The 23,144-nt window shown below is 40.9% G+C and overlaps 1 protein-coding gene across 3 annotated transcripts in view; it reads right to left on the reverse strand.

Annotated features, from left to right (window-relative positions):
- Positions 1-1,075: 1,075 nt before the first annotated feature.
- SPTBN1 (spectrin beta, non-erythrocytic 1) overlaps positions 1,076-23,144 on the reverse strand; it is a 137,557-nt gene continuing 115,488 nt past the window's right edge. For all 3 annotated transcript variants that reach the window (XM_064446902.1, XM_064446901.1, XM_064446903.1), the window contains 14 exons: positions 22,699-22,977; positions 21,360-21,490; positions 19,804-20,008; positions 19,277-19,651; positions 16,769-17,013; positions 16,215-16,353; positions 15,013-15,097; positions 13,632-13,828; positions 12,381-12,493; positions 11,709-11,772; positions 6,304-6,542; positions 4,841-5,014; positions 2,810-2,852; positions 1,076-2,439 (listed from right to left, as the gene is read on the reverse strand). In XM_064446902.1, coding sequence (XP_064302972.1) covers positions 2,224-2,439; positions 2,810-2,852; positions 4,841-5,014; positions 6,304-6,542; positions 11,709-11,772; positions 12,381-12,493; positions 13,632-13,828; positions 15,013-15,097; positions 16,215-16,353; positions 16,769-17,013; positions 19,277-19,651; positions 19,804-20,008; positions 21,360-21,490; positions 22,699-22,977 — 2,505 coding nt within the window. In that variant the 3' untranslated portion in view covers positions 1,076-2,223. The remainder of the gene's footprint in view (positions 2,440-2,809; positions 2,853-4,840; positions 5,015-6,303; positions 6,543-11,708; positions 11,773-12,380; positions 12,494-13,631; positions 13,829-15,012; positions 15,098-16,214; positions 16,354-16,768; positions 17,014-19,276; positions 19,652-19,803; positions 20,009-21,359; positions 21,491-22,698; positions 22,978-23,144) is intronic.

A 23,144-nucleotide genomic window follows, 5' to 3' on the forward strand; every position in this document is an offset into this window, starting at 1 on the left:
AACTCATGTGCATGAATTAGTCAACTGTTTCACAACCCAAAATTTCAGAAACAAGAAAAAAAACAGAAAACACAGTACACTCCATGAATAGAATTAAGACACTGCTGCATTGGTTATGTGTTCAGGAAACCGTGGCTTGGAAATACAGGAGTTGGCAGTTTATCTGCTTTCCATTTAAAGTTATATTTAAGTGTATTTTAATAATAATGAAAAATGAAAAGATGGGTTCCTTACATTTTGTTTATTTTAAAACTTCCAATGCCTATTAGGGCTTCTGGGATCTATTCCTTTTAGATGGCTCCCTAGATGGCATCCACTTGAAAGAAAGTTCTGAAAAGACGCTTGTCTTTGAAATGCTGACAAAGTCAAGGAAATAGTGAGCTTTGGAATCACCTCAGCTGCATTAAATCTGTGTCATCACAGAAGCACAATGGTGGCTGTACCTTAAGAGGAGTACGTTTAAAAAAACCTGACAACATAAAAACTGCCAGTGAAATTAAACTGGGCAGGACAAGTAGTCCTCAGTAAATTACAAAGTTCAATTATTGCCTGATTTACTGAGGACGTAAGTGCTTGACAAGAGGGTAGGTAGAGCATTGGAGAACTAAGATTACTTAACAATAATGTTCTTTTCCTGCAAACTAGTAGTGGAGATTTACCTCAGTTGGGTAAGATGTTCAGCTGACTCGTTCGCTTGCCCTAAGCCCATGCTTATGCTTACTTCCACTGATTCTGCTGGGTTTAATTCTCACAAAAATATCTATGTCAGAATATTTTACAAAATGTTGATTTAATTCCTCCCCTCATTATTCTTTGCCCTTAATTGGGGGGGGGGGGGGGGGAAGGGGAGGGAGCAGGCAGGAAGTGAAGGGAAAAGGAAAATAAAGAGATGTGGAAAGAGGGAGAACAACTGTTTCAGTATGAGCTTTCGTACACAAAAAAAAGGAGTTACATTTGAAGGCATTCGTTTCAGTGCACAGGAGAGATGAGGTTTTAAAATAACTTTATTTTTTATCCTCTTTCAAAATGATGATTTAACATCGTCAGAAATGAAATAAGAAACTTAACCAGCATATTTAGTTTTAAAAGCATTTAATGACATAGCATATATTTAACAGATAGGGTAAAAGTCTAGAGGTATAGTTCGATACAACTGAAAGCCAGTTCCAGTACTACTCTTGACTACAGGCCCAGTCACTGAAAGTTCATTCCTATTAAATGTAATTTTTGATTGTGCAGTAAGATGAAAATTTTTCATTACAATAGTTACAGTGACAGAGAAATGCACACTATGTATCAAATAGCAAGGTAATGTAGCAAAATTATAACACACAGTGCTGCAGCTGACAAGCAAGTAACCATTTGAGTAACATTACTTTTCCAGTAAATGCTTCAGTTCCACTTTTACACTTATCAATGATTTTAAAGGGTTTATTATACATCTAGTCTTATTATACTTTGTACTAGAATTATCTGAAACATACAATATAATGTATTTCAGCAAAGAAAAAAAATTTGAAATTACAGATTATTTAAAACTGTATCAGCCTGCTAATCCATCTGGTACACCAACATTCTCATCTGTCGTACTCGATGCAGAAAAGCTTCAGGTTGTGTTAATAACCAATGCCAGGATAGAAATGGTTCGCCTGTAAGTTAATGCATACCTGCACTCTGTTACAGCAAAGATAATACACTATCATTTTTTATAGATGTTAGAACTGCAATGGGAGGCTCTACTAGTCAAGACTCAGCATAACAACCTTAAATGGAAGTGAACATTTTTGAAAATTTGTACATTGGGTTTTGATGTGCACAGTAGATTCGAAAGCACCGCTGCCTTGCATACCAATAGCACTAGGAGTGGGTTATTTTCCAAGACAGCCTCACAAAATTGAGGAACAGTTTAAATATTAAGATCTAATCTACATTAACTTCATTAAAAAAAAAAAAAAAAACAACAACAAAACAAACAAAAAAAAAACCAAAAACAAACCCCCAAAACCTGGTCCTCCCCCTCCTACGGAAGCTGCCCAATGCACCTCATACAGTTGTAACTTTAGATTCTTTTTTGTTGGCTTTTTATTTTAAAATGCTTTATAAATAAAAAAATGTCAATCACATTGAGGAACATGAGGCACAGAGAGTAACGTATTGGTTCTGAGCTCGCATGCTGGAATTCCACTGGAACGGTCAGAGAAGTGCAGTGTGTGGAGATGGAATTCACTTCTTTTTACCAAAAAGGCTGAATCTTTTCTCTTTGTCTTTCTCTTTGTCTTTCTCCCGCTTGCCAGGGCTGGACTCGCTGGTTATTGTGACGCTGGCAGGCAGGGTCTGGGCACGGCTGGAGGCTGGAGTGCTCTGGGTGGTCGGGGACACTTCGATTTTATCAGAAGAGATAGCTGATGTGATGGCCTGAATCCACGTGTTCATCTCCTCCTTCAAGAAGCCCCAAAGGCAGAAAGCTGTTACAATCCGTGTATCACACGCCCTCTCTAATTCACTCAACATTGTGGGAGGGGAATGGACAGAAGTGGGAAATGGAAGGAAACACGGTCCTAACTCATCACCTGGCACTCCTCTGGTTACGCACCTGCAGGAGACATCTACTAGAAGCTGCATCTGAAAAGCCCTGCTTTGTGCCAGTGGGAGCTTCTGAATCTACACATTACGCACACATATGAGCCACACTGCAGACCAGGAAATCTAAACGCGCCCCTGAGCTCTCAGCAGCTATTTTTCTCCTGTTGTACATACAACAGCACAGATACCACGCATCAGTAATATACAATAAGGAAAACAAACTTACATCGTCTTTGGCTTGGAAGAGGTATTCGTTGCCATCCGTCAATCTGTAAGGAAAACAACCACCACAAATTTAGCTTAATAGTAGTCACACAGATTCCACTCCTGCTTGATTAGCTATAGTACATAATCAGACTGAGACATATGGGACTGCACGGGACAGTCAGAACATCTATATGTGCACAAATACACCCCAACAACTCATGGTTCAGTATCTTGTAACCGTCACGCAGAGGCAGCCACACACACTGTACATTCTGGTCTCTAGATGCGCTTATGATAGCAGACGCGTTCCAGTACGCCAGGACGCACTGCGGAGCCTGCCACCCTCAGTGGCTGGTGATTGCTGTTTCAGTTTTTGCTCTTTCAGGCAGATCTTTCCTCTTTCGCAAAGGACAGTACAAAAGTTTACTCAAGACTTGAAAAAGAACCAAAGTCATAGGCAACACGGAGAGTTTTCATGGCTTTTGTAGAAACCTAGCAAAATGCTGCAGCTGCTCTGCTGTCGTAACTACTGTGGTGGTGACTCAAGATACTATATGCTGTGTATTATTCATGAGTAGCTCCCTGAAGTAGCGCTGAAGGCCAGAGTCTTCCTTCTGTTTTATTTCTGTGCTGATTTTACTCAGATGATTTAACTGGGATACATTTAACAATGTAGGTGATGTTACACATTAATTAAAAAAACAGACTGAACAACATCAGACCAGGCATCTGAACAAGCAGGAGGCAGGGTCAGTGGGAGCTGTGGTGCAGGCTTCCTGATCTTTCCCCACAAAAAGGAAGCATTTTAAAATCTCTTTATGAAATGAAATTAAGTATTAAACAGTAAAATAACAGCAAAGACAGACACTAGGAAGAATTATGTCTTGCTTTCTTCTTTAAAAAATTAAGAAAAATATTTCCAGTGTACTCTCCATAGATCACAACTAGACCCTCCTATGAGGGATCTGCCCGCACAGGTGATCTGTAGAGACCTTAACCTCTCAGGTGTTCCACAACACACCCCTTCTCAGCTTGGAGGGATAGATTTGACACAACAAGCTGGTGAACTCTCTGGTGACTCTCCCAGTGAGAATGAGTAAGGAAAATCTGTTACATGCGTTACCTGAGAGCCCTGATACAGGTGACGGGGTACTGTGAAAAGAAGGGCAATTGATTTTTCTGCCTAACTTTGTATTTGACACAGCATATCCTTCCATTGTCAATTGACTTTTAAAGTTGTGTAGAGGATTAATCACATAGCTGCAGGCCTGTCTTCCAGAAAGGTAAATTTCCCTAAATATTTACTACATATTTCTCTATATATTTGCTGTAAAGCAAATTTCACTGGATATAGATTCTGTCATCTTTAGAGGATTCTTGTATCAATATAAAATTAAAGAAAAAAAACAGTCCTATTTTGGACCACACAAACTGATCAGTTCATGAGTCTCCTTTGACAGGCTCACCTAGCAGCTGCGCAATAACAAAATATTTGTCCACTGTTGGCACTAGAAGATTGATCAGTAAAACAGAAACACAATTTTGGAAGGAAAAGCCTTGTGTTTTTTTTAACCTTTGAAGAGCAAGTACTTCACATACTTCAAAACAAAATGGTCTGTAACTACATGCTCTAGACCTGAAAATGCGATAGATGTCTTCAGGAGTCTCCTAAATCCATGAAAAAATTAAACAAGAGGCTTGATTTTGAAAACAGCAGAACCATAAACATTCAGCTCTTTTCAGTTAATTCCAGAGGGAGCAGCTGAAAAGCCCAGCATTTTTAAATGCAGGCTCCTAACTTTAGGCAGACACGTCTAGTCTCGTCCCAGGTGTAAATAAAGCACAGTGCACAGATTATTTTGATACTGTTTTGTGCTTTCTACCTTTAATAAATACCCCATGTTTTGGCATTGGGAAGAGCTTGTTCAGGAAAGTAAATACTGCAGTTAATAATTATGACCAGCTCCTGGGCTGGATCTTCCCATTAATTTGCACAGTGAATATACCCACCACAACTTAAACTAATAGAAAGATGCTTCAGCAGGTTTACCTTAGCTTGAACACATGCTTTTTCTTTTTGTAATCGACCGCTATTTCACAGACTGCTTCTTTCAAGCTGACAGGAATCTCATTGTGGTAGGGGATGCCAGAAGCAGCAGCTTTTGAGTCCTTGTAGAAGCCCATCTCTTGGTTGTTTATGACACAGTACACGTTATGCCATGATCTTTAAGACATGGAAAACAACAGAGGTGTTTATAAATTGAAAGCTCTTACTTGCCGAACTGAAGAAACCAAACACAATTAATTCTATAAGATAATGGAGACTAGTTCAGTCTGAGGATGTGAATACAGCATACACTGTCTTGTTAACTGCAGACAGCAAATCGTCTCATAAAACCATGGCTTCAAGACAAAAGTACCGACTTTGAGGCAAACGGAATAGATTTCCAGAGCCCTCTCTGATAGCACATAAGCATATCCTAACAGTGGGAGGTTGGTTTGGCAGACTAGGCAGTTTGCATACTCAGGGGAGAAACTGATTGACCTTTTCATGACTATGCTTTGTTGTAGAAGGAGTTCTCATTGTGCTGCAAACTATCAAATGGACTGCATGTGAAATCCTTGACTGTTACAAGTACTCTTAGTGGCATCATCCTCCTCAATCACTAATACAGCTATAAAAATTAACGATTACTAGAAATAAGAGTCCCTAGATATTGGTATTGGTGGCTGTCACTGCCTCAGAGTAGTTCTCTAGTGCGTACTCCTCTAGCTAAACAAAAACCATGGTAGTGCTGTTCTCAACTGTGATCTGCACTCAGCTCTGCTGAGTACTTCAGCTCCTACCAAATCCCTCAGATGTTGGTGTAGCTCACCACTTGCTACTCAACATTTTCCTTGTCAGCCAAGTCATAAATCTGGTTTCAGGAGCTCTCCCAAGTCATGAAGGACCCCACTCTGCTTTTCCAGCCCAGACAGAAATCTCTTAAGTTTTGCCTGTTTGAGAACCGCAGGATCAGGTCCTTAGAAATGGAATCAACTAAGGCACACAAAATCATCTTCACCCGCTTTTCTCTGCTGAACAGATTACAGAGTAGGTGGAAAGTGCTAATGTGCAAACAGAAAATGTCAGAAGAATATGGACATTTCTTTGCTCACACCTACGTGTTTTTCTTTTCTTGTAGTAATGTACAACTTGAGAGATCTGGAATCAAATCCCACTACTGCCACCAATTCATCATGTGAAGTGGGAAAGTCACGGTATCTTTATGCCTCAGTTTTCCACCTTCCAAATATGGCTAACACTGCATTTCCTACCGTATACCTTTAGATTGCAACTTCATCAAAAAACCCTGTCCAACCATGCATACGCAGCTCCTACAACAAGAGGAGCATAAGCCTGAAGGGTCTTTGGGAGCTGTGGGAAGACAACAGCAGCCAGGATAACGTTTACTGTCTTGCATCTTGGTGTGTTTGGATACAATCATCTGCATTAAGCAATGGGTACTTTACCTGCTCGAGGCTTTCTTGCTGTGTGTCTCCCATTCATGCTTGCGATGCAAGAAGCCCTCCATCTGAGCTGAAGGAATCTCTTGTGTTTTGGCTGGTAGGGTAGCAGCAGTCTGGGCCTGAATGGCAGTCTTGGCTTTGCGGTCTGCCGTTGGAGAAGGAACAGGACTAGACTCTTTTGAACTTGTCCTCTGTTCCGCAGCTCCATTGACCATTTCGTTGGTTTCTGCAGTTTCTGCCACCTAGGAACAGTGGAAAAAAAGTTCAGCTAGATGTCTTGCAACACTGAGGTATCCTGCAGTTAACGTGTTTCCCTGCACAATGTGGCTGTGTATAAACTTTGCCTGGAGATTGACACAGGCCAATAAGATCTTTCTCACGCTCCATGGAGACACAGAAGGCCAAGGAAATTAGAAGGTATGAATGGATTAGTACCCATTTTATAGATAGAGAGACGGGAAAATAAGAGCAGCTAAACATCAGTGTGAATTTTACTGTGCTTTGCTCTGCCGGTCAATTTGTGTTCTTTTATATATTGTTATTCCTAAAATGAGAGCATTCAATTCTGTTGCTAAGTACTCAAATGTTTGGAACAGTAACAATCACACTTTCTGCAAACCTAGAGGAACAGTAGAAGTTATACACATCAGCCACCTTAAATACATCTTTGGCATTACTAGGGTATTAGAAGTCTATAAAAGATATTAACTAGGAGTCAGCAGAATAGTATGTCAAAATTGCCCAGGAGCATTTACAAAATTCCGTGCAATTAATTTGTTTCTGTAAAAGCTCCTTTCCCGCTTTCCCCATTCCCCTAGTGACACAACAAAATCAAAACATGCAGAAATTAGAAAGATTACACCATGCATTTCATCTCCACCATCCCAGTTAGGATATTGGATCTTAAAGACAAGGGAAATGAGGTCACGTGTCAATTTATCAAGGTCTTTTTCAGACTTTCGTTATTAGGTGGATTGGATTTTTGTTAAAGGAACTGAAAACCACCACAGTCACACAACATCACACAGCTATTTACCCCCAAACAAAGACAGAACCAAGGCCTTGCCCATCACTTGCTTTGTTGATCGCGTTGCCTGTCGCACTGTGATCGAGATAGCCTAGAGAGCAGCCGTGTTTCCAGCAGCTCTGACTGGTCAAGCTGGCGACGTCTTCAGGAGCCATTCATCCAAAAATCATTTAAATTGGAATCCTAATGGCTATAAGCTTTTGAAATGCAGCTTGGTCCCAGTTTATTTTTTTTTCTTGTACCATTACTTTGACATGTAGAGCCATTGGTAGCAGCTCGAGAGTTACACAACCAGTGTGTATTGTTATTATTATTATTAGCAAGTTACTAAAGCTTAGTGCTGCTAATGCTCTAGTAGATTACAAACATTCTGGACTGTTTTTATGCAGACAAGCAGGTATTTGTGAATGGCACAATAATTAGACATTCCCACTTCTGCACATGGCCTGGACAATTCAAAAGCAGCCGAATTATTGTGCAACAAACTAAATTTTGCCACTGTTTGCTAGAACTTCTTATACCTGCCAAGTACACATTATTGTACCTCACACCTTTATACCTCATTTATTGACCTAGGAAGATCTAAGTGTCAGCTTGCTACGTGGGAAGGATTGGTTAACTGCCTTTAAGCAATCTACATCTCCAGAGTACAGACACTACACCACTGAAACAGGGAAAGAATCACAGCTCACATTCCACTTCAGTCATGTCTATTTTGTTCTATCCCTAATGAGATGTAGCCTTACAGCCTAGTTTATAAAAGGAAACATCCACCCTGCACTGTTACCCGGTGGAAGTAAAAATCAATTACACCGCTCCTTCACAGTTAGGATAAATCTAAGCCATCAAACCTCACTATTTGTATCCAAATCTCAAAATATAACAAAAATATTGGATTAAAGGGAGAAGAGGGTAAATAAATAGTTGAGGCTGAAGATTACGCAGACACTGCCAGTACAGCTACTAAAACACAGGTGGTGAAAGAGCCAACCAGTGGTTCACCAGTGAAAGCTCAATTAATCAATCATCACCAGTGCTGACGACCAATGGGCAATGGATCGCGTTCAAGAAAAAGGACAGCCCTTTGCAAATCTTTTTGACCAGTGACAGTTACTGAACTTCAAACTCTTTGCTCTTCAGCTGGCTGGATCCCTGTCTGAGATATACGAAGCCTTTGTGACCAGCAATAAGGAATTACACAGACCACAGTAACTTATCTCAACAACTTACACAAACTACCTGTAACCTAAACCGATGCTCAAAGTAGCATGTTTTCCGTAGCGAAACTGGCAAGATAGAACAATATTACTGATTTGGGGGTACCTATAACCACTAATCTGAAGTAAAACAGACCAGTTTCAAAATAGCAACCATTGCACAGCTACTTAACGTGTTTTTGTGGGAAATACCATGTAACTCAGTGCTGCAATCTGCAATCCTGTGGGTTTAAAAGACAACTGCCAACTATAATCACACCATCAGACCTGTACCTTCTACTTAAAATTCTGCTGATTGTAAAAGGGCTATGAAAAGCTTTTCTGATGCTCTTTCAGGTTTTATTTCCTTTTCATGTGTTATCTACAATTAACAGAAAACAAGCAAAATAAATCTGAATCATAAACAGCTATGCGAAGAATGTGTCATGAAAATAGAGAAAAAACAGGAGCTGGACAAACTTTAATGGAAACATGCATCGGGCATGCAGAGACAACGCAACGGAGGACAAACTAATAGCAAACTGTACTGTTACAACAAAACAGTTATCACATACATGAATGCGGTTTTCTTAATTGTGACTGAGAGGTTAGTTGCAAGTGCTTTAGTGGCTAAAGACTACTCTTGAGATATTTAAATCAGGACTATAACATGCAAAAGGACAGCTGGTGACAACGACGGGAGACATCCCTTTGATTTTCATCGCGCTTGAAGCAACGTTATATTCAGTTCATCAACTTAAGTCTCTGCACTGCAACTTAAATGATTTGCCTTTTTCAGATGCAAATAGATGACAGTCTATATATTGTTCTGGCATAAGTACCATGTTAATGTTTTAAGCCAGTGCCACAGGCTATAATAAATAAGTAATATCTTACACTTCTAGTGCATAAAACAATGACCTTAATCGATGACTTAATTTTCCTTCATCATAAAAGCGTAATTTTTATACATAAATGTACTAATACAAGTAAAAAAGTGTATCTATATAAGTTACTTTTACATACTACTTTTTAGCCAGAATACATCTGAAGGCTTCCCATATGGTGGGGTCTGAAGCTACAGCTATACTGCTCTAACTATCATACTCTTACAGGCACAGAGAGCCAACACTGGCATAGGTAAGTCACCAGGTATTCTGCAAAGATTTATATGGAATTTTTAAAAGCATTAAGAAGCTATATGTTGTTATCCTGACAAAAGGAAAAAAAAAACCAACAAACATGCATCATGAAGTGGAAAGACAAGTTACAGCAAAAGTACAATGACTGAAGCACAGCCTTGCAATCATCTTTCTCACTTTACGAGCTCAGCCAATACAGAACAATTCAGCTGTGCTGCTCAGCTAGCGGTCAGAAGTCTACATTCAGATCAACAGCAGCATATTTCGCTCCTCAAATCAGAAATACAGCTGGGTACATCTGATATATTGCAACACAAGATTCAGGGAACTGCGCTAAAAAGCTCTTATGAAAGACTGAAGTGCAGATGGCGAAGATTAACATAGAAATGCATTATGTATCATAAAATAAAAAAAAAAGCAAACAGGTGATATGAAAGGCTGTGGTAACCAACAAGATGATGATGATGATCTGGGATGTACTTGCAGGCCACCTCACGTTCCTTGCCACAACTATATATAAGTTCATAAACATTAGAATATACAACAGACAGCTCACTTCATCACTTAATATTAAAGATGAACCAAAAGGCTTTATTTGAAGCAAGAAAAAGGTAGAACTGCTTAGTATCCTAGAGCATTGACAAAGCCTGTGTGCAGACCTGAAAGTAACTGGGATGGGCTATTTGAAAGATAAACTTATGCTGAAAGGCATTTCCTCCCAGAGTCCCAGACTGGGACCTGCATTTCCTTTTCAGTACTGGTTAAGAGCTCTAATATGCACTGATCCAAGCCTGCCAGGAGCCTTTCCTGCACTTAATATGACCTCAGAGAGTGAGGTTCAAAAACATAAGAAAGAGAAATGCCATTTTTCTCACTACTCAAAGCATTAATTGAAGCAAGTAGGCTTTGCAGGAAGGTAATGGAGAGATAAGCCAGTTTTTAACTGCTGTATTGCTTTAACTTTCTCTCTCTCTATGTATATATATATGTAGACACACACACACATTCACTGGTATTTTTATGGCTGCACATTAAGATTGTTGGCATGCATCCTGACTCCACCGGGACATCCCCTGTCAAGAAGGAATGAATAAGGCATGGACCATTCAATCTAGGATCTTAGACCAATGTATGCTATTTAGTTTTTGAAGAAAAAGCATCACAACCTCTCCATAAGGGTCTGCACCCTACTCTCATTTATATTACTGTCTCTCCAGGGTCGGTAAGTGGAATTGCTGTGGTGTAAATTGGACAGGACCAAGGCAAAACGGGGCTCCAAAATAGCTATTGAGGAAGATCACAACTCTTCATAGGAGGACTAAATACCAAGATAAATCTAGATAAGAGTTTTTAATGTTTTATTTCACGTTTATTTTTATCTGCGGTCAATGAGTCCATTCTGCATGGAATGTTATACAACTAACCTTAAGGCTTTTATTTGTCGAGAGTTACAGCCCCCCCACCCCCCCACCCCCCCCAGCCTTTACTGCCGAGCTCACTTGCATGTATTATCTTTGGCCTTGTAAATAACTCGCTTGCTAATGCAGCTGATTTAATAATGTTGCCGTGCTGAAACCTGTTAGTATAACTCGATGCGTCATACCTGTCAGTTTCTAGTTCTCTTCTTCATTATGATGTAATCTCATTAAATCTCAATTACTCATATAAAGGACGATTTAGCTGGAAAATCTTAATACTATTAGCGACATGAAAAACTCACAGTAAATAACATGAAATAAATGTGTCACCTTAAAGCAACTGAGTGTCAGTGGGGAGATTCAAATAAACAAGGATTAAAGTGAAGCAAATATATGTCCAAGGGGCTGCTAATTAAATAAAAGTCAACTGATGGGAAGGAAGAGAAAAGCAGCAGGGAAATCTGAAGCCAAAAGATTAAACCAGTACCAGTAAACCATACTGAAAAACGGTGTCTTTTGCTGCAAGTGATTCTGTAAGTCACAGTCCAGACCACGATCGGTCATTGGCTGTCCGTCTGCTAATAAAGTTTTTGTAGTTTTGGTAGGTTTGGGAGCGGTAACTAACCCGTGGAGATTCCTGGTCTGATGGCAAACCATTTTGGGAAACCTGCTCTCCTTTTGTCCCATCCCTATTGGGAGAGAGGAAAAAGAAAAGAAATTGTATTAAGGTCTTGAAAGTCACCCATCTTTTTCAGAAAAAAAAAAAAGACATTTTCCTACTGAATACTGCACACCTCAAATTCAAGCAAGTTCTTAAATTCCTCAGGCCCAACTGAGTAAATCCAACATTATGTGAGATCAAAACAGGCTTTTCTGACAGTTATCTTACAAATAAGTCTACTACTAACACATAAGTAATTTTGTAAATGTTAATGTTCCGTGGATGTGGCTTGAAATCTATCTGTAACTGATGCTCGTTAAAGAAGAAAGGCAAGATTGTTCAGAACTTTTAATTCATAACACAGGGGTGTAAAAGCAGCATTCCTACTTTAGGGCCAGGTACACCTCAGCAGTTGTAACACTGTGTCATGATGAAGAATTCATCTTAGCAGTGAATTCAGATGCCTGGGAAAGGTCTTTCCCCGTAAACTACATCCACCAAGTCTTCTAAAAAGGGTCACATTACAAAATCATGCAACCTCCAGACTCTCCCTTTACAATGCATCTTCAGCCTAAGAATTCTGCCTGAAGAAACGGTGTAGAGTAGGCAGTTCAGCTTCCTGCACCCTGGGCTTACCATTGCTGCTGGGAGTCTGCATCCTCCGCAACCTTGGGGCTTGGCTCTGGAGTGGGCGGCTGCCTCTTCCTCTCCTCTTCCTCCTGTTGCCGACGTACTTCCAGCAGTTCCAACTGAGAAATGAAACATTTTTGTGCATTTAAGTGCACTGCACATTTCTCAGGGGCTTTTCTAAAAACTAAAAATAACTCTGTACGTTTTTCTGAAGCGTTACTGAAATTAAAGTTTATTGAAATAAAATTTGAAGGCATCAGTCTTTAAAAGTATTGATCATGCAAATTTTGTTGCACTGAATTTGTCAGTAAAGTCATACAGTACCAGGCCCCTTAACAACAAATGGAGTGCCTGGGTAGCAGCTCACCACTGTCCATGTTTCTTTTCTAATTCATTCTGTTAGAACAAAAACCAGACTAACAAGAAAGCAGCTCAAGCTATTAAAACGTTGAAAAGCGACATCCTCTTGTCTGCTTGCCATACACAGAAATAGTTTTCCACATCCAAACCCCTGAAACGAACAACCTCAATAAGATGAGCCTGATTTCTGAAGATGCTGAGGAACTCCAATTCATTTTGTCCGCAGCTGTGATGCTCAGTGTGTGTGGAAAATCAAGCCGCTTCAATTTTAGTGTCTAAAGTAAAATTGTTCTTCAAAGATGGTAACACGCTCTCCAAGCATTAATTACTGACATTGCAGCTGTGCTCAAAAAAAAGTTGTGTTTTTTTGGGGCTTATTATGTTCTTCTAGGGGACAATGTAGCCTTGTACTGGAGCAGCCAAAACACACCAAATGTTTTTGTTGAACCCCCTTCCCCATCACTCTCTCCTCACACTATCATCTTTAACTAAAAATAATGCCAAGGATTTGGGTCTGGGTCGTCTTCACTCAGAATCCCCCCTCCCTTTTAGCGGTACAACCAGTATGGCAATGGGCTGAAGCAAACTGCTCAGCTCTTGAATTTGCTTCTGGGTCATCGTTCCGGGGCCTGAGACAGCTCTTGTGGACCACTAAGGTCATTTATCACTTAAAGCTTTCCTTGCGGGTTGTTGAGTTTAAATGAACCTGAGAGGGTTTCAATATTGTTGGGAACATGAAACTTCAGGCCCTGGGTGATTGGCCTATGTTGATCGATAAACAATAAACAGATCAAATGGAGATTAAGTTGGTGATGCGGGGAATTACTCCAAACCATCAGATGGCACCAAACTGAAGGGGAATGGCCAAGAGAGGCTGTTCTCGCCTATAGCACTCACCGTAGTCAGTCTTTCCAGTGCTGCAAATCTCTCATCCCAAGTAGCTGCAGATTTTTCAAATGCTTCATGCCGCTTAATTAATTTTTCCACTTCATCAACACTTTGACCTATTTCACGACTGGATAGGTAGGGCTCCTGTCCCAGCAGCCAGGCCTCAGCTACACTTGCATCTCTTGAAAACTGGTGTACCTCCAGAACTGAGCAAAGAACGTAGAGAAATCAGCGCCACTAATGTCAAAAAGAGCATCATGAAGTCATCAGGCAGCTTCTTAATTTTCTTAAAAATAGCTTGGGAAAAAACGTAAATGTATTTAGCTAAGTAGCCTCCTTAATTAATCTCACTGAAATTAATCATTTAAAAGACACAAGTTTGTCCTGCTGGTTTTGATTTAAGGAAAAATAAAAGTTAAGGCCCACCTTCACTTCTTCTACAGACTATTTCATTTTGCAATTTCAGAGTTTCTTTTTTGCTCTAATCTGCTGTAACCTACTAACTTCAGAGGAGAAAGTCTGTTATCTGCTGGTTTTCTTTCTCAGGCTGCCCTGTCTACAGAACAGCTACAGCCTACAGTCTAGCTCCCTTCTGCAAGCAGTACTTCTGTACTTTATGCTTGTCTATAGTGCTACAGTTCCAGGTTTCCTTCCTTCTGTCTTCCAGCTGAAAAAAAGCTTCCACAGCTTTTCTGAATGGAACCAAGCAATTTTGACAAATAATATGGTGCAGACATCTAAGCTGAGGTACAATCGCCCATGGTACTGTATTACTTAAAGCCTGCTGAGCCTCAGAAACAACAAAAAAAGTACACAGAGCAGCCCAGAACCCTACAAAATGATTATACTGCACTATACTTTTTGAGATCCTGGTCAACTGTCTGCTGCAAAGGCTTCAGTCCATACAGGAGATCTGGATCACCTTGTTAAAAGTATTAGAACGGGGTTGTTGTTGCTGGTGTAAAACCTGCAAAATGCTGCAATGTTTAAAAATATACCTTCTGTCACTGAACTGCTCATCAACATTCTAGCCTCTCAGATAACACAGGCATGTTACATGCATAAGGTAGCAGGGCTTTATTTCCCCCTATTTTTTAACAGTGCATCCTTTGTAGAAACACAGTTGGAATGCGACACCTGCAAATATGGTAGATCTGTTTTACCTAGCTCCAAATTTGATCATACGGAATAAGACCTTTGGTGCAGGTTTCTTGGTTTCAAATTATCAGTTATTTTCACAGTCAACAGGTGTGAATCTTACAGTTACTACAGTACAAACACACTTTCAAGCACTGTTAAGGAGCTGAAGTTTTTTTCAATGCTCAGAAAGACATGGTGAAGAGAGAGTAAGATATGGCCCTGCTCAAAAGAAAACCAAGGATGTCCTTACTCAGTCTCAGCCACTCCCATCTGTCTTCCCATTTGTCAATCATTTCTTTTCTCTTTTCTGTCAGTTGCAGCAGCTTTTCCTTGATCTGGATTGAAGAGGAGAATGCAGGGCTGTTACATAAGCACCAGGCTCACCCCACCACACTGCGTAAGCCGTGACCACCAGCAAAAGGCACTGGCATTTACAGACAGGATACATTGTGCTAGACTGTCAGAAAGTGACTTAAACATGAATACAACAGCTGTTTTCCTCTTTGAAATATAAATATGACATTTGTATTAAAATACCACCTTTGCATAAGCATACAGTATCTGTTAAAACTACAGCACTGAGATTATTTGATAAAAAGAGTATAATGGACACATAAATCTAAATAGTGCAACCATGTATTATATCTGCTGCCCTTGTTCTAGCAAATAATGCAAAATGTGCTGCCTGTGACTATTACAAAAAGCCTGCAGCTACCTGCGCTAACACTGACATGCCCACGTAAGCCCTGTGTTATTCTCAGGGTGAATACTGGCTAGCAAAAATTCCCAGATCCTGAGCAGATGTTTCTCTCAGGATACTCTGGAGCTCCCATGTGTAATGCAGAAAATATCACCTCCTTGAGTGGGCACTGTCTTATGTTTGGTTATCCTCTCTCCACCAAAGGAGGCTGGAAGAAATGCAGATTAAGCCTCTATCCTCTGGCCTAGAGAAATCAGAAAATAAATCAAGGTCTTAAGAAGTTAGATATATTTTCCTCTTAATATTCCCTGGATTTACTCCCTGTGAGATGAATATTTTCCTGCTCCTTCCCCTAGCAGGCTGCTTCATAGCACTCCAGTTCCCCTGTACAAAATTCAGCCTTCTCACACAGTTATCTCTGCTCTTGCTTAAAGAAGTCGCCTTTCCAAACACAGCCATCCCAGAGTGCTCTCTCTGCAGAGCTGAATGCAACAGCTTCTTTGCATTTCCTGGACTGAAAATGATACTTTAAATTTAGGTGCCATCTCTGCTACCCAACATGAATTCACAGAGTTAAATCACACACTAATTTCACAAAAACAAATAAGTGGAACAGTCCCTGAAGTAATGCATGTCATTATAAATACGCAGCTTGTTAATCTGTAGATTAATACAATGCACGTTTTTCCAGATGAAACAAAACCTATAGGCCAGCTGCCCCGCAGTTGTTGCACATTCAGGAAGTGCAGTACCTCCTCTGATGCGTAGTGTTTTCTTGCCAGAAGAGATTTGCCAAGCTCAATGCAGGTAGTAAAGCTGTCATTTCGGGCATCGATTTCTGCTTTGATACCCTGGTGATTGTTCATTAGTAGTTCAACAGACGAAACATCCCTACAATGATGAATCCATGGTTTAGAAACATGCATTCCGGGTTTAACACCTGTTACATTTTCGAACAAGTAAACTAACCCAAAGCTGTACAACAGAAATATGAATTCCTAGACGGCTTTTGTAGTTCAGGAAGCAAGAATGCTAGCAGCCTTTCCTTAGGAATGGCACCACTCTGGTCTCAATAAGAAATCAAATAAACGTGTGGGACTTAATCTCTTTGAACATGCTTTTACATTGCAGTTACTTCAGTAGCCCCCAGCCTCCACTGGGCAGCAATACACAAAAGCAAGCTGCTACACTACCATGAGACTTTGACAGCCTCTCTGAATCTGAATTTCTGGCTCAGTGATACAGAGTCTTTTCCTCAACTGACTGCAGCCTTTTCTTCTGATTGAGAAGAGATGCTTCACATTACCTTGGCTTTTCTTGGGCTTCTATCTGTCGGATAACGTCTTCCATCCAAAGCATGAGATCACGAACCATGCTGAAGAAACGGAATTTGTCTCCTGTATCTACCAGTCTAACCCTGCGGCCCTCGCAGGCATCCAGCAGCGACTTCCATGCTTCCAGCACCTCGTTTTCCCTCTTCTGGATGTCATCAGCTTTGTCTCCAGCATAGGCAGCCTGAAGGCGTGCAGCATCCTCCTGCAGCTGTCTCACCTGGCGTGTTTTTGTAAGACAGAAACGCATCAGTGTTTGGATGCTTTTGAGTCACAAATATGGGGAAATTTTAGCTGCTGTTGATTATTTGAATGGCTTTCTAAAGTCACTGCAAATACATTTGGTCTGTTGATACTGGAAAGGTTTGTTCTGTTATTAAGTCCGTATACCCCTCTCAGAATATTTCTTAGAGAACACTGTTGGCTCAAGGGGCCCCCAAAACAAAAAAGATTTGCCACCGTGCCTAAACCTCCTGTAAAACTGGGGGCCAATACAAAGTGACTGTTAAACATCAGGGCAACCAAGGACCATTTTTATCATCAAATTTTCAATGCAACTCAGGAACTCCTGTATCAAAACCACACTCTGACAGAGAATGATTTTTTCATACTATCAGAGTATGAAAAATGTATTTTACTGACAGAGATATTTTTTTAAAAAAATGTAAATATTGACTTCATACAGAAGAAAATTTGGAAATTCAAAGATTTTTCTACTATCAGAAATCTCTTTTCCTTTCAAACACTGTCTTGGGACATCAGTGCTATTTCTTGACTGTTTCACATATTTTTCAAACCAGGAATCATTCTATTAGTTCATTTCAAATAATTTTCTCTTTTTTTTTTTTTTTTTAGAAAAAAAAGTTTGAACATCAAATTAAACAGTGTTCTAGCTACAGGCACAGAGATCAGGCACTGTCATAATGATCCATCTTGGTGCTCTAGCTGTTTCACCCAAAAACTATCCTAAGTGCTTTTACCACAGCTCTGCGCTAGGATTACATATTCCTTCACTTAGGCCTTGATTATAATTACCTTATCGAGAGACTGGGATTTGTGTTTTGTGAATGTCTCCCATTTTATGTATAAAATCTAGAGCTTCTGAAAGCAAAACACTTGGAAAAAATCAAATGGTTGCCATATCCCCTTTATTCTAGTGTAAACAACTATGTAAATTGCAATACAATAAAGAATTGGCAGGCAGCTTGGCCATGAAAGCTATCTTTTCCGGCCTACTGGGATAAGTGCAGTCAGTTCCTCCATTCCTTAAGCAACTTGTTCTCTTCCAAAATTCTCATTCTGACAGCTGAACATTGTTTTTTGTTTAGAATCCCTCGTGTGCTGTATAAATGGCTGCTGCCTTCTATTTAACATACCTTGGCTTCAAAAGATTTGGAATTAGATCAAGTTTGGCTGCTTTTAAAAATCTTAGCCTGGACTATATACTTTGATTCTCTTCAGACTGCTGTTAGGAAGCAGCATAAAAAGCAATATTTAAGTCAGAATGCCCAGATTCATAACCAAGTCAGAAAGTCCCCATGTAGGTCTACAGACCTCCTTTGCCTCTCGGAAAAAGTGCCTAGTAGAAGAGGGTTTGGCTGGGGCTTTCTGGTGTTTTGTTTTGTTGTGTTTTTTTTTAAACAACCAACCAACCAGGCTTACACACCCCTTCATATTTGCCCCTGTCCTCCAGGTATCCTTTGGAATATCAATTTTGCACAGGAGAGAATAGTTGTGTCTTGCATTCACCAAGGTGAACATGGCATAAGGAGCAGGCAAATCTAAGGTGGCTTCCAGCACAATTAATATAACACCCAAGAATAATGTTAAGGCCAGAAATACCTGAAACCTGTATTTCATATTCCCTCTGGTATATTAAAAGTTCTTTACAGATTTAGTATCTGTTCAGTGCCTTTCAGGAATTGGCTAAAGAGACAATACGTTAAGTCAAATGAACCTTTTTTTCTTCAAACGTAAGCTATTTTCCAACCCTGTCAGTCACACGGTGTACTGCTGGTGCTGCTGCTTGAGGTAATCAGAGAAAGGTCCTCTGAGGAGTTGAAGTGTGTTACCCTTATGCCTCTCCATCCACCCTCTGTTCCTACGCACACAGCAGGCTGAGACTGTCAGGAGACATGACAGCTTTTTGCTTTACTTTATATCAACACAGAAGCTCTCTTCCTTTATGATTTCTTCTTCAATCAATGACAGGAAATGGAATAACATTCAACAATTACCTACATATTCAGAAATCTGTGTACTTACGGATTTCTATTTTAGATAAACTAATTAGCCTAATGCAATAACAGAGAAGCAGAAAGGCAGATAAGAAAATGATGCAGTGAAGTTATTCCCACAGGAATACACTTGGAAAGCAGCTAGCAGCACTCTGCCTACCAGCCACGGAGGGGCTGAGAGCAGCAGCAGAACTCTGCAGCTCAGGTTCCTAGACCCACAGACAGCACCGTTCGCTTGCTACACACCTGGGTGCCGAGCGCCTGGATATCATGCTCGAATGTTGTGTGCATTCTCTGTAGTGTTTCCACTGTGTTTTGGTCTCTACCAAGCTCTTCAGGCAGTTTCTTATGTTTGTCTTGAATACGTCCTAAGATCTCCTTGGCATCATGGTAAAATTTGTGCAGTTCATAAGAGGCTGCTAGAATTTGTGTTCTCGTGTCAATGAGCTCCAGGAGATCAGCCCAGGCCTCATTGAGTCCATCCTTCCACTCTGCAATTGTTGCAGCATCTGAATGTCCAGAGTTGATGAGTTCATCTGCCATGTGGTTAACAGTATCAACGCGCTCCTGTCCAATGTTTCCAGTGTCTCGGGCAAATTCTCTGAATCGCTCCTGTAGCATCTGAAACGCAGAGAAAAAGACTCATGCAGCACTGTAATTCCAAACTGATCCGAGCAAACCAAGCAGGCCAGCCACCCATTTATTTTAACCATCTACTGTGTGCAGCATCCAGAAAAGGAAGGTCAACCTCCAGCCACGTCCAAAGAACTTACTGTTACATGTTCGTAATCCTGTCCCAGCTCGTGGGATCCTGCCACCACCTCCCTTTCAGCAATCCATTGCTCCAGGTCATCCACCTCACGGTTAAGCTGGAACAGCCTGTGTCTCTCATCCAGCTTGCCCCGTCTCTCTTCAGCTAGATCCTTCAGGCCTGCGTACAGCTTATCCACTTTGGACTGGCGCATGCTGATACGTTCACTGAAAAAAACAGAGAGCTCTGAGTCCTCACTGTCTTTTACAAATAATAAAAGTAAATGGAAAAAAACCTACAAGGAATAAAAAATCACTCTTGGGCAATTTAATCCACCGAACGGATGTCTGCTGCATGCACAAATCTGACTCACACACACCGGACCAATCCTCTGCTGGCACACTTGACTGCACCTGCTGGAAAACTTCTCTACCCTGTACATATAACCCCCCTGGCTTTAGAGGGTGAAGCTGCGAACCAAGCTCTCGATTTGTTTGACCACAGATCTCACCAGTCTTCTCCCAAAATTACAGGCAAGACCTGAGCAGCTAAGGCAAGCAGCATTTCTTTTTCATTTAAATTCTGCTTCAAAGTTCAGAAGTATTCATGGGTTTCCTAATCCCTGAAGCTCAGCATCACCAAAAGTGATTAACATTTCTACTTGCCATATCTTTTTTCTATATTTTGTCTGAGCCATATAGTCCTGTCAAATTGCCTTCCCTCTGCCTTGTGAAGTTGATTATGTTATTCCAGCACTCAGCCAGCTCAGCCAGGAAATCCACTCTCATCTGAAATTATCATGACCACAAGAGAGTGCTTTTGAGTTAAATAACAATCTTCCACCAGAGGCAAAAAGCATCTTTCCTAAGATAGTCGTATCTTCCTATCTGTGAAGGCAGAGCAGTTAAATACATCAGCCTTGTAGTGAAATCAGCCTCACAGTCAAAGCCAATGGAGAATTCTGTTTGCTTAGCTGCAGCTCTTAGAGCAAAACAGTTCTTAAGCTTCCTGAATTCTCCAACAGGGAAAGCCATTTATGAAAGTTGAGGTAAATTTACCAAAACCAAGATGTTGATGTGCCCATGTTCAAAGCACCACCAGATCCCAGTCTCTGATGCTACTGGAATCTCAAAGGGAGGAGGCAGATCTTGGGGAGCACTGCCCTATGGACAGAAGGATAAATGACTATGACCCTATGTGCTAGATGTAAAAATTGGCTGTAAGAGTGAATATGGACCCGTGTCTCTCAGGATTGCTGTACCTCCCTGAGGTTCAGCAGTGCTGGCAGACCCTACACCACTAGCCTGTGTAAAGGATACAACAGACATTTACTGAAGGCATCCAGTACTATCCAGAGATCAGCAGCTGCACAGACTGACCCTGTTCAGGACCCTGCCTCTGGCCAAATCAGGGTGGTCCAACATGCATCCTGGACTGAGTGAAGCTGAACTCCTCTTCCTCGGTACACTCTTCTGAGCTACTTACTCCCTGCTGTAGGCTTTGTGTGTCGGAACGACCCAATGAAGTGCCTGAACTACTGAAAGAATACATAATCCAATTAAAAATGGCAGTTAATACCTTTCTGGGTGATTATCTGCCACCAAAGTTCTGCTGGTCTTTGAAAGCTGGTGTACAGTTTCAGCATAGTCTTCTACAGCTTGTTCCAGAATCTGGTGTTTCTTCAGCATGGACACAGCACTCTGTTCATCCTGTAATGGTGACAGAAAATGCCTGTGAGGTCCCCCACTCCAGAGGAAGACACCACACAGCAAGGTCAACTTGATGTGTGAGCCAAAAGTGGTAGCCAGAATATAATGAACTGCTCCCAAGTACAGCTTGAAGACAAGTTGTTCTGACAATGGTATATTAATAGTTGAGTTCATGGCAAATGGTACCCACAGAAAACAAAATAACAAATGAAGGGGTGGATGCAACAACCCCTCTGGGATGCAGAAAAAAATTACATCACTTGTGCATTAAGCATGTTGAATTTTCTCTTCTATAAAGCTCTTTGTGTGTTTACACAGCACTGGTGATTATGCAGGGCTCAGAAAATGGAACAGTTTTAGGCACGTCACTTGTCAGGCTTTTCAACAACAGCCTGGGTCAAAGAAAAGAAATCCTATGGTGCCCATGCCAAAGGATTCTCCACCAAAGTGCCTGGAGAAATTCCAGTCAAAACTTTCTATGCATTGTTATGATTAAGAAAACCAGCCCCAACTCTCAGTGTTAACTGGTATTGTCAATAAGCCTTCTCATTAAAATATTTTTGTGATGTACTATTCACATTAATATTCCTTTTTATTTGCATTGCTTAGATCTAAAAAAAGGAAACAAATCCTTTTTAAGTGGAGACTGAACACCCATGGAATGCGTTATACTGACACAAAGCTGAGTTTTATTTTACCAGGGCAATGAATGCAGCATATTTATGTAAATAGCAAATAAGATACAGCACTCTAATACCTCCTTGAAAAACAGAAATTCACCTACTCTTTGGTATGGTCTGATGCTGTTCTGATTTCCCTTCACTGGGAGTAAAACCAGACTACTGGCATCAGCTGAGTGACCATCAGGCCTATTTCACAGATCAGTGCATTGTGCTGTTCCCAGTGATTCAAAACTACTATCAAACCTGACCCAACTAGACTGTATTGGTAACTCTGACTTTACAGCAAAGGCAGGCACACAGTTGTCACCCACAGTCTGAGGATGCTTCACTGACTCAGTACAGCAAGGCCTATCCTCACACTATCAGAGGTGTCATAATGGATAGAAGAGATGATCACTTGAGGTTTCACAAGGGAATTAAATTTGTTTCCGTTACCATTACATTAGCGACATATTAGATTATGTCACCTGCCCCCCTCTAGCCAAGCAATTAAAACCAAACTAGTGTCACTGTGGGGCTGCTCACCTTGGCTTTCTCTTCTGACATCATGTAGAGCTCCTGCTCACTCATCCAGGCCTCAGCCTCAGCAGCATCAAAGTAATACTGCTGTGCTCTGTGAGACTCCTCTAGGCGCTTGTGGCGTTTCTCTGTCTCCTCAATTAGGAGGTTCCACAGCTGCTGCAAGTCTGCAAGTCTCTGCTGAATTGCTTCAGCATTAGGGCTGCTCTCTGTGATAATGTTTTGACTCCTCTCAAAAATATCATCAATACGAGGCTGATGTCCCTGGATTTCTTTCTGAAGAGTCTACATGGGAGAAAAGCAGACTGATGAGCCACTGCACCAAACAAAAAAGAAATATCAGTCATGATCTTTATTCTGGAGGGGCAGCAAAACACATGCCATCAGCTCCTGTGGACAAACTGGGGCCACTGTGCCCTCCCCTGAACATGGTCTCACCGCCCGCTCCCATA

Source organism: Phalacrocorax carbo, chromosome 3, assembly GCF_963921805.1.
Source record: "Phalacrocorax carbo chromosome 3, bPhaCar2.1, whole genome shotgun sequence".
Taxonomy (NCBI): Eukaryota; Metazoa; Chordata; class Aves; order Suliformes; family Phalacrocoracidae; genus Phalacrocorax; species Phalacrocorax carbo.